This window comes from Coturnix japonica, chromosome 19, assembly GCF_001577835.2.
Source record: "Coturnix japonica isolate 7356 chromosome 19, Coturnix japonica 2.1, whole genome shotgun sequence".
In the NCBI taxonomy this organism is placed as follows: Eukaryota; Metazoa; Chordata; class Aves; order Galliformes; family Phasianidae; genus Coturnix; species Coturnix japonica.
In genome coordinates this window covers 3,144,198-3,161,807 of record NC_029534.1, presented here as the reverse complement: position 1 = coordinate 3,161,807, position 17,610 = coordinate 3,144,198, and the positions used below count along the sequence as shown (strand labels likewise).

At 50.2% G+C, this 17,610-nt stretch overlaps 1 protein-coding gene across 1 annotated transcript; it reads right to left on the bottom strand.

The window, feature by feature from the left end:
- Nucleotides 1-2,539: 2,539 nt before the first annotated feature.
- On the bottom strand, nucleotides 2,540-17,506 carry YWHAG (tyrosine 3-monooxygenase/tryptophan 5-monooxygenase activation protein gamma). Its single transcript, XM_015880962.1, has 2 exons — nucleotides 17,237-17,506; nucleotides 2,540-4,142 (listed from the first exon to the last, which is right to left on the bottom strand). Exons 1-2 carry the CDS (start codon nucleotides 17,321-17,323, stop codon nucleotides 3,486-3,488), a joined length of 744 nt encoding a protein of 247 aa, XP_015736448.1. The 5' UTR covers nucleotides 17,324-17,506; the 3' UTR covers nucleotides 2,540-3,485.
- Between the last annotated feature and the right edge of the window lie 104 nt (nucleotides 17,507-17,610).

Genomic DNA, 17,610 nt, shown 5'->3' with positions numbered 1-17,610 from the left:
GGGGACAGTAATGGTTGGGGATGCCAACAGTTGGGAAGGTGATACCAGCATTGGTTGGGAAGGGACACCAAGCATTGGGAAGGGGATGTCAGTGTGGGGTGGGAAGAAGTGGATGCCAACAGCTGGGAAGGGACATCAGGAAGTCCCCAAGACCAAGGGTGGGAATGGGATGCCAAGGTTGGGGACATCAGGAGGTCCCCAAGACTAAGGGAGGGAAAGGGACACCACCAAGGGTTGGGGATGCCAACAATTGGGAAGGGGATACCAGCATTGGCTGGGAAGGAATGGGACACCGAGTATTAGGGACACCTACATGGGTTAGGAAGAAGTGGATGCCAATGGTTGGGAAGGGATGTCAGGAAGTCCCCAAGGCCAAGGGTATGAATGGGAAGTCAAGGTTGAGGACACCAGGAGGTCCCCAAGGCCAAGGGTGGGAAGGGGAAAACAATGTTTGGGGATGCCTGTGTTGATTGGGAAGGATGGGATCACCAACTGTTGGGGAGGCCAATGTGGTTATTAGGGACACCAACATGGGTTGGGAGGAGGTGGATGGTGATGGTTGGGATGAGGTGGATGGCAATGGATGGGATGAGGTGGATGGCAATGGGATGGGATGAGGGTGGATGGCAAATGGTGGGGATGAGGGTGGATGCGATTGTTGGATGAGGTGGATGGCAAGGTGGATAGGTGGATGGCAATGGTTGGGATTGAGGGTTGGATGGCAATGGATGGGATGAGGTGGATGGCAATGGATGGGATGAGGTGGATGGCAATGGTTGGGATGAGGTGGATGGCGATGGTTGGGATGAGGTGGATGTCAAACCACCCCCAGCCCCCAGGAAGTGTAAAGACGCAACAGAATGAAGCAGCGCTGACATCAGATCTGTAAGTTTATTTTGCTCAATGTACGACGGCTACATAATGACTCACATTCATGATATTCCATCACTGAGGAAAACTGCTAAGAATGGTCCGTGTGTGAAATAATTCCTTACAGAAACACGGAGTTGGAAAAATAATCACTGATTAGACCTTAAAAATAGTTCACTGCATAACATGACAAAAAGCACAAACAAAGGCTCATTCAAAGAACACAGTCATTGTTCTCCTACACTGTAATAGTTATAATTTCACCATGACGAACACCAGACATTAAGATTAAGCTAACACTGGTGTTTTCTTTTGCTTTTTTTTTTTTTTTTTTGTTTGTCATTTTTAATTATTTTTGGCTTTTTTTTTGTGTTTTTTTAAATGTTTTTTTTTTTTTTTTTCATTTTTAAAATCAAAATCATATATAATTCCATGTCACTATAGCAACATACATAACAGATCAGTTTGTTACAATCACTATTTGGTAGAGCAAACTTGAACCCCCAAAAGAAAAATAAATTAAAAAAAAAACCAAAAAAACAAAAAAAATCTTTAAAAAATCGTTTTGTTTTTGAAGACTATTTTTTTTTGTCATAGGAATACATAACATAGACAATATAAGTTAATAAATCTCAAGCTACTGTATAGAAATATGACACTGGAATGCACAATATTGTATCAATAGAGTAATGGAGCAGTAATCATTTCACTGGAGACAGTATCATAGGCAAGTGCATTTCTTAGAAAATGAAAGAAACCATTCAAGCTGCTTAAAAATCAACCCCTGGCCCCGCTCCCCTTCGAGCCCTCTCGTGCCACCTCTCCTGTATAAGTTTCCTAAAGCAGCCATGAGCCAAAGCTGGAAAGGAAAAACAAAGTGAAACGAAAAAGAACCCAACAGGTTTTGTAATTCCAGTAAATCGCTTCCAAATTATACAGCCGGGACAACACCGCTCACTGAACACCAAGGGGAAAAACCAAAGGGAAGGAAGGAGCCTACACAGATCCTCCAGTCCATGGCGTTTTGGGCACGGCGCTATGAAGGCACCCTAAGGAGCATATGGGGCCCGTGGCATCGCCGTACCGCTCTGCTCCCATCCCTCACCCGCTGCGGGATGGGGAAAGCACACAGCTCTGGGCCGGAAGCTCCGTGGGGCAGCAGTGAACTTCCAACAGTTAAGTAACAAAATCCACTCAAAAAATGGGGTAAATATCACCTGCTAAGCAACTCAGATGGCCCTCTCCCACCCCCCGCCCGGATAAGAGATTTGGAAAAGGTTTTTGTTAAGAAGAGAACTAAGTTCCTGGGCTCCCGATGCTTGATAGAAATGTCTATGATTGTAGCTCTTCCCTTGAGGATTTCTCTACCAAATTAGTTTCTAAGCTCCTGAAGTTCACTCATTACACCACAAGCTTCCCCAGGAGAAAGAAATCGCACCTGGCTTCCCTGGTGACCGACAAGGGAGCCCGGGTGCCTGAGATCTGCTGACAAACCTCATGGTACAGTGGGAGAAAGTCAGGCAGAGTGAAATGGCAGTGCAATCCCTGAGGAAGCAGCTGTGGCACCTTAAATCAGGATGGTCTTTGAAATACCAAACACAGTACATGACATACAGACCTGAATTCTCTTTTTTATTATTATTATTAATTTTATTATCTTTTTTTTTTCTTTTTTTTTTTTTTTTTTTTCCTTTTTTTTTTTCAGTGGCATTTTTAAGTTTAAACACTTCCCCCTTTTCCTAATTAAGTTCTTAAACCTTTTGCTGTGGACTAAAATAGTTTAAACAGCCGCTAGCCAAGCACCTGTTAAGCTGTTGACCGAAAACTAGAGCAGCTTTGATGTTCCTGGGGCAGGCAGTCTTCTTGCCTTGGGAGACACAGAATAGCTAAAAGCCAGTCCACAGGCGAGGACTGATCAGGAAGGCAAGCCAAAAGAACCAGCAAAAGAAAACAGACAATCAAAGGCTTGATGTCATATGGCTGTAATGTAGAAATACTGTAAACTGCAATTTAGTGTTAATACTGTAAGCTACCCTAATATCTTTTCACACACGCACAAAAAAAGATCAAATGGCCTAAATCCCAGGGCTTTACGAGCCCCAAACTCTTGGGTCTTTTTCTTAATTATAATTATGATTCCTTTTCAATGTGGGGATTTGAAGTGAGGCCCTGACAGGCAGAGCTCCGGTACGGACACACGGCACGTGAACTGAGGAAACAAACGCACAAAGCCTTACTGGAACCACAGAACTTCCTTTTGTGTTGCTTTTCTTAAAAACGAGGGCCATTCCGTTCCATGTTAATTCATCTTAAAACCCTTTTATTTCTAGCAATAAAGTTAAATTAAAGACAGCTCCACTTGTATTAATAATCTACAGAACAGTCCATATGCCAGTGAGGCTGCTATTCCATAACCAGCACAGCCAGCCTGACTTTCCACTAGTGGTGTTTTGGCAAAAATGTCAAAGAGGCAATCAAAGACAGGTTGTGGGGGCCTCCCAGGGAAGGTGTCCCCTCCCGTTCCCTCCCCCACCCCTGACCCCCCCCACTTGTGGGAAAAAAATAAAGACTGCAGTAGTTAGCATCAGCGTGCGGCTGCCAGTCCATCTGGGGGTCTAATTGTTGCCTTCTCCGCCGTCGTCGTCTTGCTGATCGCTTGTCCAGAGCGTTAGGTTGTCACGGAGGAGCTGCATGATGAGCGTTGAGTCCTTGTAGGAGTCCTCGTTGAGGGTGTCCAGCTCGGCGATGGCGTCGTCGAACGCCGTCTTGGCCAGGTGGCAGGCCTGCTCCGGAGCGTTCTGGATCTCGTAGTAGAAAACGGAGTAGTTGAGCGCCAGGCCGAGCCGGATGGGGTGGGTCGGCTGCATGTGCTCCTTGCTGATCTCATGGGCCTCGCTGTAGGCCTTCTCCGAAGACTCCACCACGGTCGCCCTCTTCTCCCCGGTGGCCACTTCAGCCAGGTATCGGTAATAGTCTCCCTTCATCTTCAGGTAGAAGACTTTGCTCTCGTACTGCGTCTCGCTGCAGTTCTTGATCAGGTAGTTGTCCAGCAGGCTCAGCACGTCCTGGCACACGGCTTCCAACTCCTTCTCAATCTTCTCACGGTAGGCCCGAACCATTTCGATCTTCTTCTCATTGCCATCAGCGGAGGTCTTCTGCTCGATGCTGCTGATGACTCGCCAGGACGAGCGCCGTGCCCCCACAACGTTCTTGTAGGCGACGGACAGGAGGTTCCTCTCTTCATTGGACAGAGGCTCATTCAGTTCTGTCACCTGTACCAAGAGAGGAAGAGAGAAAAAGGGGCTCAGGTTAACCACGGGGCCACTCGCTGTTTCCCATCACAACTCAGCATTGAAGTGCTCCAGGTAGGAGTGGGAGAATGGAGTCGGCCCAAACCCCAGCATCATAAAGGTTGGAAAAGGCCTCTCTGACCATCTAAGTCCCATTGGAGCCATGGGTTGATGGTTGGACTTCACTATCATAGAGCCTGGGATCTGTTCAAGGTATCCTCCATCTTAGAAATATCAGTGTTTTCTAGAATGAGAGAAATCCCAGAGGAAATGGGTGCGTTTCACCTGAGGGAAGATGCTGATGAGAGGAAGCACTGAGATGGGTGGTGATGTTCTAGAGTTACAAGCTAGCTGAATGGATTAACAAGACGGAAAATTCAGCTACGGCGTGTTCAGCTTTTCCATTTCCCATGAGCATTATACATTCTTTTGAGATGCCAAAAGAATACGTTAGATGTTAAAATTACAGCTGCCTAAGGCATCTACGGAGATAAGGATTTGAAAGCTCACGTGGCAAGAGCATGTTCTTCCCACATGGGATTTTCTTCATTGACAATAAGAGTCTTAATGCACCGTATCGCTTCCCCCTGCCTCACACAACGCAGCACAGAGCAGCCGAGATGACGGAGCCATAGAATCAAAGCTCACAGACCCCAAGTCCAACCCAGCCCACCATGCCATGACCACATCCCTCAGTGCCACATTTCATGGTTCTTGAATACTTCCATGGACAGGGACTCTACCAACACACCACCACTCCTTTGGAAAAGAATCTGTCCCCAAAATCCAGCTGTTTTTGCCACACTGGAGGGATGCCAACCAAATAGAACCTACGAGACCCCTGCGGGACCCTTCCAACCCAGGCATACACTCCTGTGAGGATGAGGTCATGGTTTGTACATGAAAGGCTTCTGCAAATACTGAGTCATCCTCAGCAGCGCTGACGGGGGCAAGGTTTGCTCTAGGCCTAGATAACCGTGGTTATGACGGTGACCAGGAAGCAGAGGGATCCGGCTGGGAGGGGAGACTGACTCAGCCCAGAATCTCATTTAGGCACTGGAACAACACACACACCGTCACTGAGTGAGCAGGGAAAGGAGCACTGGGTTAGTGAGGGCACAGCCCTCATGACTGTAGAGATACTGTAACTGAAAGCCCTCTTTCAAAGCTCCCCAGGCACAGTTATGGTGCCCCACAGCTCATAGGTTGTCCATTCTTGGAGATGGGGACAAGATCCTGATCCAAGCAGCCCCACTCTGGTAAGTGAGTTGGGACTGGGGACATCCAGAAGTCCCAACCCAACACGTTCTCTTGCAACCAGAAATCCAGACAGTCCAACGCTGACTGCTACACCACAAGAGACGTGGCAGCTCAGTAGAATCATTAAGGTTGGAAAAGGCCTCTAAGACAATCTAGTCTAACCCCAACCCACTCCCACCATGCCTGCTAACCATGGCCATCCATGCCACATCTCCATGGCTCTTGAGCACCTCCACAACCTCCAGCAGAGCTTCTGCCTTGACTAGTTATAGGGCTGACTCTCAGCAAGATGTTCCCTGCCCAACTACACCAGTTTCAAGCATGGGCCGGGCAGGTGAATCTTAAATAAGCCCACAGCCACGTCTGCAGATATTCATCACCATAGAAAGCATACTGCAGAATTAGATTTACCTCCTCCCACCAGGAGTCTTGTAGAAAGACAAATTTATTAAAGCTACAGGGAGTTTCATAGGATTATCTTTGCCATAAACATTTTAAATTTGAAGCTATTAAGGATTACAGAAGAAAGTTGCCTGTCAAAATCCTTTCCAAAATAAAAACCAACCAGGCTGACAGATGGAACACACACCTGTGGAGAACACAGAGATTTCTCTAGGGAGCTGGTAGGGAAGTTATCAAAGCAGAAAGGGGACCTTGTTAAGCACATAACTCCTTTCTGGGAATTAAGCACGTAACTGGGAGCAGCACCAGGCTTCCTGCAAGATGCAGCACTGCAGTGATGCACTGAAAAGATACCTTTGGTGTTTTACTGCCCTGGATGGCAGCACGCAGAGCAGCCTTGCACTGCAAGTCCCAGTAAGCACCAAGCTTTATTTCCCTGCGCATCTACAGGGTTGGGCTCCCTACAGCAACACAGCTAATGCAGCAGTTCCCTCTGGACAAAGCCGACGGGAAGTTTAGGGTTTCTGCTGCTTAAGTCTGGAGATTTATAGACCTGCAAAGCCCTCTGCTTAGCAGCAGAGCTCTCAGCAGGCAGCACGAGCCCAGAGAAGGTTCTCCCAGCTTCTCTGCTGCAGCTGTGTGCTGTGACTCAGCGCTACGCTCCAGCCCTGGCAGGCTCCCCACATGCTCAAGTGTCACGTTGCAGCCAGGGGAAGGCTCAGCTTTATATGGAAAAGCCAATACACAAACCTTCACCTACCCCTAAAGTCGAGGTCTGAGCTCTCTGAAAGCTGTCCTCGGAGCCTTCCTTCCAGAAGCATCCTAATTAGTGGGTTTCTTTGGGACCCACAGGGAATGTTTGCTCATGGGCTTATTCCAGGGCTCCATTCTGCACTTCACCCCTCACTTAAGTAGGTAGGAGCGATCAGTTCTGAGCAACACAGACCCTTCAGACACAGAGGTGCAGCAGAGATGCTCATGGAGTTTAGCTTTACCCACTTATCCTCACACATGTGGATTTTCACTGATATCTGATGACTAAGTGCCCACCTTTATGGCTGAAACCTAGTCTTGATGTCTTAAAGCATGCAGCTGAAGAGACCCAGGCATTCCTCCCTGGGGAGTACCATCAGCATCCAACAGCTTCATCCATGTCACAATCCACAGCACTGCTCTTCTGATTGCACAGAAGAGACCTCGAGCCTCTGAAGACACCAGACATCTACAAAGACTACAGCTGAGAACCCCCAGTTGGCTGCAGCACACCTCACCTTGCACAGAACTATAAGCAAAGAACAGTTTCTCCTTGAATGCCCAAGAGCTGTCCCAGAGTGCTGTTGGAAAGATGCCTTTCTCAAGCTCTGTCCTACTTCAACACGTGGTAGGCGTATGTTAAACCAGATCTAAATCAAGAATCTTACCAGACTTCACAGGTTCAGGTCCTCACCCATTTTCCAGCCTCCTCTCTGACGTTATACTTCTAAAATGGAAGCTGTGCCATAAGGGTTTCTCTCTCCTTCTGACCTCCTCCACTGTCCCCAGTGCTCATTTTGAGTGTGTTTTAGGGAACTCTACGCTACAGATCAGCCCCTTCCCCTACCCTGGACAAAACCAGAAACGCACACACAGTCTGTGGGCAGAAGTTAGTTCCCCTCTGCTGCCCCATTCAACTCTTTCAGTATGAATAATGGCATCCTGGTTCCCATTTTGAAGCTCGCAGGGTTTGCTTCCATCACAAGATGAGGAAAAAGCTGAAGGCACACGGAGGCACGACAGACAGTTCTGCCATTAAGCTTCAAAGTGCCCAGGGTGCATTAAGGGGAAGCATCTGGAAAGTCAAACTACTTATTACTCATAGCATAACTGGATCTCAGATGCTACCAAGGGACTCCAGACACTGATTAGGATCTCTGCATGCTCCTCCAGTTAACAGGAACTTTCATCAGGCCCTGCAGCCCTTATTATTTAAGGCGACTTTGAACCACCTGAGACAAAGTCTGCAAATTGAGAGGTATATGAAAACCAAGAGCTCATTAATTTATTGGCCTCTGCAGCTCAACAGCTACTTAAGCCAAGTGAATTTCATCACACAGCACACGAGTCTGACTGTCCTCAGAGCCTGCAGATCTACTTCTACTTGCTTGAGTGGATTTAAGTGAGACAAAAAAAAAGTTTCAGGAATGTAGATCACTCCTACCCTTAAGTTTTTGCATGCAAAAGGTCATAAGGGAACTGTGGTGAGAAAGCCAGCGACAGAACTCTGCGCAGTCCCCATTCTGCATATAACAGTGCTTCGTTACAGTTCCTTATCTGCAGAGCTGCAGTTCCAATGTCTGGTCTAACGGCTCAGTTTTCCCCACTGCAGAACACCTGGGTGCCAAAGATTTGCCTCTCTGGTTCTTCTGCAGCTTTCCAGATAGGGCAGGCACAAAGGAGCATATTCCTCTGCTCTCTGTACATGGCCTCCAGGTACAGCATTGGGCCCTCACCCTGGCTCCTGTTGGCCTTACAGAAAGGCAAGCTTTTGAACCAGGTGAGAAGTTGCCACAGGACAGCTCATGGCTGCCACTAGCTGCCTCACACCTATTAGAAACTCTAGGGAAAACCATCCATCTCTGTTACCTAACATCCTCCTACTAGCAGATGGAGAAAGCAGCAAGTCAAGCCACATCAGCTGAGCATTCAGAACTGGCAGTCTGGGTGCATCACGCTGTCTCTGACAGATGGGATACCAGCACCTTTGCCTGCTAACTACAAAAGGAACAGAAGGACGTTAAGTTATCCCTTCCCCAAGACATGACAGGCTGGCAACAACATCTGCCCTCTTTTGCATCTCTGCAGGTAGCTCTGCAGCAGCCCAGGATCACCACCCTGCTCCATGGCTCTCCTGCCTCCCATTACCCATGTTGCTCACCTTCTACATGAGCTCTGCTAAGGACCAATACAGCAGCATGACACTGCCATGGCAGCTAAGATAAAGTCTTGCAGCACACCATAAGTTTTAATAGCTCATCTTTTGCAAGTGAAGCCAATTCAGTGTTTCTAAAGGCTGCACAAAGGAGCTTCTCCAGGTGCCACCTGAACAGCTCTCAATGGCAGAGCAATAAAATCAAGCCAATGCTGGAGGTACCCTGGTGCACAAGCGGGGACAAGCTAGATAAACAAACTGAGCTCCATGGCAGGGAGGGCGTGTGATGCTGCTTGGGAGCATTAGCTGCTTAAAGACTTACCTCACAGCTTCTATGAGCACTAATCGGGCTCAGCTCCAGCTCCACTGCTGGGAAGCAAGCAACCTGCCACCAGATCACTGCATCCCACCCAGAGCTTCAGGTGCCATGGCAATGTGAGATGTTTGACCCTGATACGGGGTCCAAAAGGGGATAGTGTTGTGCTGTACCCACAAACTACTCATGTATGCAGAGAGGCATAAGCACAAGAAGCCACAAGGAAATGAAGAATTCATTCCACGTAACGAAGCCCGACAGCATCAACAGACTGTGCTATGGGCAAGTGTCTCCTTCCTGCTCACATGGCCTCCTCCTGCAGAGCCAAGTGCTGCAGCTGGCAGGCTGCTGCTCCAGCACCATGAAATGGGAGAAGGTGACACCAGGCAGAGTGCTCCCTGCAGCCAGCGCACACGGTTTTTAACTGCTTCATTTCATTTCACCTAAATGCTATGGGGAAGTCTGCTTATTGCACATCAAGGGGGGGGGGGAGGGAAGCAAGCAAGAAAAAAAAGCAAACAAGATTTTTTTGCTCTAGGTCTTTCTATCTGCAACGTGTTCTACCAGATTAAGCAAGAGACTTTGCAGAACGCCCAGGTGGACTCCAGCACGCCAGCTCCACCATAGGTTTCATTTCCGCAACGTTGAGTAAGGTGATTATCCCTCCAGCTGTACTTTGCCCTCCCCTGCTTCAGGGATTTCAGGCTTGATCTTCCACACCTCTAGCAAAGATAATGTTATTTCTTGAATGAGCTTGAAGAAAAGCAATTCAAGCTTTTGCCCCGGCAGCTTCCTGGAGCACAGTTTTGAATAGTTCCCCTTATGAGGTGGGTCACTTCACTTATCCCAGTCTGGCCATGGATTTCACCACCACCACTGGGCTCCAGCCACCTCCTCCAGCCCTGTGAGGATGCCTGAGGGGCTCTGAGCTCAGCTCATGGCAGGTGGCACCGCCAAGCACAAGAAGCCACAAGGAAATGAAGAATTCATTCCACGTAACGAAGCCCGACAGCATCAACAGACAAAGCTCCGACGAGTTCCCAAGCTGGGTGTAAATCAAAGCCTGTTAATCCTCCCCAAGTCCTCATTCACTGCCGCATACTGAGCATTAGCCTTTTTACAAGTGCAGATCTCCTGCAGCAGTTTTCAAGCATAGCTGTTAGCACGCTGCACAGCAACAGCTTCTCCAGCTACTATTAATAAACCCGATGCTGCAGAGAAGCACAACTGTCCAAACAAGACGTCCATCAGCAACCTGGTTCACTCTTTGGCTGAGCCTTCTCACCAGCATTTCCCTCCAGCCGTGCTGAATCCACCTTAAAGAGGAATCAGCAGCACCCTGACACGCCAAGAAGCTTTGCCCGAGACGTAAGCAAAGACACGTCCCAAGCAAGCCAACTCATCCAGCAAGATCAGAAGGAATTTGCAAACAATTAAGGAATGCTTTGTACTTTGAGTCCTCGCAGACGTGCGTATGTCCAAGCGCAGCTGCCTCCAACGCCCATAGGCTGGTTCCATGCAACATCTCCTTTAGCGAAGAAAAACATTAAGTCCTCTAATCCCTAATCCGCGGATCACTTTAAGGGAATCTCATGCCATCAGGGATATGTTCTCTGGTTACCCTCCTACTGTCATTAACTAATGCATTGCCCCTGGTCACCGGATAGCCAGTCGCAGGCCAAAACTCAGGTTGTTTAATATCTAACCAAGCATGTGCTGGGTCATCCTTGTGATGTCACTAAAGCTAACCCAGCATAGAAAATAAAAAAAACTCAATACTTCCTATTGACTGCTTTTGTCTTCCTTCGTGCTCTGCAGCTGCTGCAGATCACTGGCTCCATGCACACTGTGCAGCATTGACCCCAGCACAAGGCCAGCAGCAGTGGGCATGGAGCAGGGCTGGACGGACACACGGCTCAGCCCTGCTGCCTTTCTGCAGCTCCTTGGAGCACAAAGCCCCACAGCAGTGCCAGGACCCCACGTCTCAATGCTGAGATCCTGCATCTTGACAGCCGTGCTCTGGAGGGAGGAGCAGGGCCTCCTGCTTCAAAGAAGAAATGCCTTTAGAGCAGAAGTGGAAGTCTTTTTGTCAGCGTTTTCTGTAGTTTTCAGCTGGGAGGAGGGAGCTTGTTCATTAGCTGAAGCAGACAGGGAGGAACACGTAAGAGAAAGCTGAATTAGCAGCACTGGCTGTGAAGGAGACAATACCACACTACATGAAACGCCCTGCTTCTGGGTTTCCATCCTTCCCCTTTTCTACTTGCCCTGGGCTGAGTGCAGGTTATGAAGCCTCCCATGTGCTGCTGAATGGCTCAGTTTGTTGCACACTGCAGGGACAGGAGGTGAGGTGGGTCCCAGGAGGGTCCCTACCTGGACACCAGCAGTGCCAGCACTCAGGACAGCCCAGCTGGCTCAAGCAATGCAGTGCTCCACAGGGCTGGGCTCCCAGAAAGCCATTTTATGTCTGCAGGGGAAGGATGAGGAGCCGCAGAGGCAGCAGCACAGCATTTTATCTCACCACTGCCAGCACAAAGGCACCCACGGCCATTTATCTGCACAACCTCAAGGCGAGATGGAGGTTGCACAGGCTGCAAGACAAACACCGTATCTTCCCCAGTACAGCCACCGATTCACAGCCACTTCCCCTTCATCACCGCAGGCACTACAACTGGTTTCCAGCTATCACCTTCTAGCACAGCAGCCATCGTTAGGAGAAACTGATGAGCTCAACATTTACTGTTTTTAATGGAATTTTTCTCCTTTTTTTTTTTTTCAGATTGCTGTTTGTCTGCAGTCTCATTAATCTATCAGAAGGGACAGAGGCTTCAGCCGAGAACACACTATGTTATTTATCATCCCAATCCAAGAGAAGAACTAAAGAAGGGCTGGACAGCAAAAGGAAAAGGTCCCCAACCAGTTAGCACAAAAATGCTCCCTAACAGCATTGCTTCATAAGAAGCCATCTTGTGATGCAGAGCATTAAGGTGCAGAGGAGTGCCTGGAAGCATCAAGGTGCATCAGCTGCACAGAGATGGCTGCAGCCCTGCATCACAGCTCGGTGGTGAAGCAAAAAATGGTGCCTGTATCTCATCAAGGCTGACAGTGAAGAAATGCTTGGGAAGGCAAATGCTGTTGTTCTGTGCTTTGTCCTGCAGTTATTCCGCTGTGTGTTTCTCATTGGCGGTCACCAGTCAGGAGGTGGAGGCGGGCAGAAAAGCATGAGCTCAGACAAAGCCACCTCCCAGGCAGCAGCTGGTTCCTCCAGCATGGGGAAGCAGATAGAAAACCTTGGGGTTTTGTTCTTTCCTTCACTATGTACCACTACCTACAATCTTTATGTGTTCGTCCCTTTACTTGACATAAAACTGCTTAGAGTGGAAGCTGAAGATCTTTGCTGTGGAGTCCATGTGTCACACTGCCAGCTTTGTTCCTGCCCACAAACCCAGCACAGCCCTATAGCTGCACCATGAGACACGCTGCTCCTTTTATCCTTATGTCAAAGCCAGGAGGGGATCAGTTCCAAACTCTGAGCTGCAGCTAAAAGTACGTATCGATCAAAATGGAAAATGTGATGAGCACATCTCATCTTTCCTGATGACTGTTGGAGTGAAGGTTCAGTCAGTGCTTCATCCCCACCCCACCTGCAGACCCCCAAAATACAGGTAGGCTGGAATGGACCAAGCACAAGGAAGCACCAGTTCTGCAGAGAACTGTCAGAACCATGACAAGGCTCCCACTATGGATCACCTCAATGGATGGGGACTCCCCCACCTCCCTGTGTCACAGCATCTCTGCTCTTTCTGACAATAAATATTTCCTAACATTCAACCTGAACCTCCCCAGGCACAATTTACACCCACTGTGAGCTTAAGCCCAGCCCAGCACTATGGGGGGAGGCAGGAGAGCAGCTTGCTGGTACAGCAGGAACACTCAGCTCAGCCAACACCCTGTGTACACCAACACTTTCCTCCATCTCGGATGGAATCACACTGTTTTCAGAACCATCAGGCTGCTCCTGCTCCATCGCCCTGCTTTGAGGCTCTGGAAAGCTGAGTATGAACAGCTAGACCAACCCAGGCAATTAGAATAACTGAAATTTAAGTAATCCAGCAGTAAACGCTAAAGAAGGGAGAGAGCAGAAGATAGAAAAGATGGGGATCCTCGAATTATGGAAAGCAAGAGAAGGTGAGGGAACATACTCCTCATCACAATGCAGGCCCATGGGTGGTGCAATCCATTACCTGGTGGCAGGAAGCAGGGCAGGCAGGAGCAGAGCGCTGCCTGTACAGCCCTCCCTTGTCTTGCAGGCACCACCCAGGCACTCATGAGGACGAGTAAGGGGATGCCAAATGACATCACTCGGTTCAGATGAGACAAGCCAAGAATAGAGCACTTCAGCTCCAGAGGTCCCTGAGATTTAAATTCAGAAGAAAAAACAAGCAAGACAAGTGCCATCAACCTTCCTGCACTTCTAGGGCTACCACCACACAACAGCCCTGCTGGCCAAGCCCCAAACACCACAGGGCTCTTGAAGAGCACTTTACAGTATTCATGCACCTATAGTATTTGCAGAGGGCCCTGCAGCTACAGTCAGCATCACAGCCTCCATCACTGACTTCCAAGAGCATATTCTGTTCCATCCACACATAGCAGTTGTGCTTGGCCAACCCATGGGAGTCCCAAATGGTCATCAATAAAGCTCGGCAATAAAGACTTAAGAGCTTAAAGAGAAGCTTTTAAAGCTTGGGCTGCTGAAGACTGGTCAGTGAGCACAGTTAACACGTGCAATGCCCTGCTGAACTTGTGCAGGTATCACCATGCCCTGTGCACAGCCCAACACAACCTCCTGAGATGCTGTTCAACCAAAGCCAACACAGCCCACAGATCACTGCCAGGCCAGAAGAGCAGGACAGCAAGCTGTGATCAGAGCCATCCCTATGACCCCAGCACCCTCCACAAGGGGCACGTCCATCCTGCTCCCACCACACGTGCTCTGCAGCATGGCTGAGATTTCTCTGGAAGCACCAGGAAGGAGCACGAAGCAGTTTAAGGACAGCCTTGGTCTGGGTTGCTGCTGGTGCTTAAACAGCCCCAAAAGAACCTTACTGAACTGCTTGGGCGGCTCAGGCTGCCACCCATCCAGGCCTCCACACCCAGCAGCTGATGCTCTGCACCCACAGGGCACATCTTGGGTCCCCAGAGCCACACAACCACACGCTCCTCTTGCAGGGGACCTTCAGGTGGGCTGAAGGATTCTGAATACAGCCCCATCATTACACCACACCTGAATGCAACGTGATAATCCTCTCCCTGTTCTTTTTCATTGCCTCCTTTCCTACAGAGGTTACACCATGTACCTTCTGTGCTCACCGACGTGCTGCCCACGATGGAGACAAGAGCCACGGGGGTCCCAGCATAAGGACAGCAAAACTTTTAGCAGAGCCAAAGCCAAAAAGGCTTTAACTAAGGGCGTTATGGGCAGCACCGTGCAGAAGGAAGATGGTGGCACTGCTAGCAGCCCATGAGCCAGTGGCATGTTTGGCAGCCAGGCACAGCACTGCCCTGGGGACCTGCAGGGACTAGGAGCAGCCCAGGCACAGCACAGGGCTGATCTCATCCCTGCATGCAGGGCATGCAAGGGACGTGGTCAAGGTTGCACATGTGCAAGGCCAGCTCACAGCCCAGCAACATCTCCCTCTGATCTCTGGCACTTGTGGCTACAACCTGCAGCTAAAACTTACACAGGAGAAACTACTGTGACCCAGCCCATGGCTGCAGCGAGGAGCATTTGGTGATTGAGCAGACAATGAGAGCCCCAGCAGACTGCTCTCTGTATATAACAGCATCACCAACAGCCGTTCAGCAACAAAGCAGCTAAACAGCACGGCTGGATGCTGTGCAGCGACCTACCAGGTAACCACAAACTCAACAATGAGATCAAGCTGCAGCAAAATCGAATTCTAATGCAGGTAATGAGCACACCTGACACAAGGGAAGCAGCTTTGTATTTCTCAGCACCATGTGCAGGAAGCAAGCAGACAGCAAGCTCCTTGTGCAGGGAATGCAGGCATTGAATGCAGGCATTGCCATGCTGCTCCCAGGAGGACGTGATGCAGCCCTGCTCCTGCATTACCTTGTGTGGATGCAGCCTGCATGCTCTCTGCTACCACCTGGGTGCAATGCAGCTCGCAGCAGCGCATATGACATCACCGTGCGTTGCTACGGAAATGAGTGCGAGGTCACAAGCCTGCTGCACAGCCAGAGCTGGGGGATGGGGAGGATCAGGGATAACCAAGTGTGACATGCCCAGTGCCGTGGGACCGAGCCGGAGTTTGGGCAGCGCTGCACTGAAATGAGGAACAAAGCTCTGTGTCTTTTGTCTGCTGGGGAGGGAGGCGGCGGCGCTCCCGCTGGGAGTCATTTTCTTAGGGCCGAACAACGTGGAGAGCTGATAAGCAGCATTAAAGCCGGTTACTGTTTCACCAGGGCCGGGGAGGACTAAAGGGAAAAAATGCAAATATAATCTGTAACAACAACGTCGGGTTAGATTCAGATCCCTGGGATGCAAGCTAGAGAAATTCACAGGGCAGAAATATGGCCACAAACCCCAGTGTTAAATCCATGGGCATATCCCTGCTGGCTTTGTGCTAATGGCCGCACCATCCATGTGCAATGAGCTGCTCACACAGCAGGCACTGCCTTAAAATGGATAGATGCCGCCATCGGAAAATAGTATAAAATCCATAGGGCAGCAGTGGAATAGCCCGGCTGTTCTCATATGCTATTATCTGGTTTCAATTATCCATATTTCATTTCTTGAAAAGACATCTCCTCCCTCCTCCCCTCTCTGGGGCTGCGATGATTTTTGTCTGCTTGATAAACGCAAGGTTATTGTCAAAATGGTGCAACACAGCCAACAGGGCTGCATCCAGCAGACTGCGACACTCCTAGATCAGCATTCCCTCCTCATCAGCAAGGGAGGACACCCCAGCTCCTCTTAAAGGTTCAGACCTGACTAAGGAGACAAACATAAAGCACAGTTTTCCCCTTTAAAGCACCCCCTCCCTCCCTCCACCCAGTCTAGCCTCTCTGCAATATGACAAATGCAGAATCTTCTGGAATGACTTGATCCTGCCTCCCACGATTGCTTTGTTTGCAAGATCAGATCAGAGATATGGGCTGGTTTTGTTGGTTTTTCTTTTTTTTCCCCCCTTCTTCTTCTTTTTTACTTCTTACATTGTCAAAATGTCAGCATTGAAGGGGAGCGTTCAGTGTCACAAATCAGATCAGCCTGCTATATGCAGAGTCTTTATTTTAAGAGCGTGAAATGAATACAACATGACTCAATTCATAAATCTCGAAACAAGTGCAGCAAAAAAGATATGGAATAAATCAGAGCCCTGGCAGCTAAAAGCTCAGCTCCATGGGGTCAGGGACACGGCAGCCGCACCGGGGAAGGGATGAGCGGCAGCACAAGGGGCCAATGGGGCAGCAAAGCCCCACAGCCTCACCCCATAGGGCTGGGAGAGGGGGAAGCATGGGCAGTGCTGCACCCCAAGGGTGGCTCCCACAGCAGGACATGGCAAAGGGGGCACGGTGGGGGGCAATGGAATGGGGGTCAGGGGACACGGATTAAGGCAAGGTATAGGAGTTTGTGCACAGCACAATGGGTGGAGTACAGGGTGGGTTTGGAGCAGAGGGGACACAGATGGAGGCTGGAGACAGGGTTTGGGGCAGAGATGACACAAATGGAACATGGCAACGTAGATGGGACAAGGGATGGGGGATTGGGTAAGGGATAAGAGAACACGGATGGGGCGCAGCACAGAGCGGGAGAGCAAAGGGATGGGGTGGGGGATGGGAAACACAGACTGGGTTAAGGATGGGGATCAGGGCAAGGGGGTGGGAGGTACAAATAGGACAGAGCCCATAGCGGATGGGGAAGGAAACGGGACACAGATACGACACAGTATATGATGGAATAGGCAGGGGATGGGGATCATAGCGGGGTGTGGGGGCATATAAATGAGGCACAGCGTAGAATGGAGGGGACAGAGAGCGGGGGGAAAGGGGGCAGGGATAAAGGACACATATAGGGCACAGCACGAGGGGCTGAGGATCGGCACAAAGGGACGGAGCGGGGACACGGCGGGGAACGGAGCGTGGGGGGGAAGGGGAACGGCTACTCACGTTCTTCATGGCGGCCGCCATGTCGTCGTAGCGCTCGGCTTGCTCGGCCAGCCGGGCCTTCTGCACCAGCTGCTCGCGGTCCACCATCTTCACGGGGCCGGGAGGGGAAAAGGGCGCGGAGACTGCGGGAGGAGGAGGAGGAGGAGAGAGGAGGAGGAAGGAAGGAGGAGGAAGGAGGAGGCGGCGGCTCCTGGCGCTGCTGTGGCGGTGACGGCGGCGGCGGCGGCGGCTGCACCCGGAGCTGTGCGCGCGCCGCGGGCCACCACAACCCCCCTGCGGCCCCGCCCCGCCCCGCCCTGCGCCGCTCCGCCCCCGCGCGGGGCACGCCGGGATTCGTAGTCCTCCTCGTAATATCCCTCCTTGCTCCGCTCCCC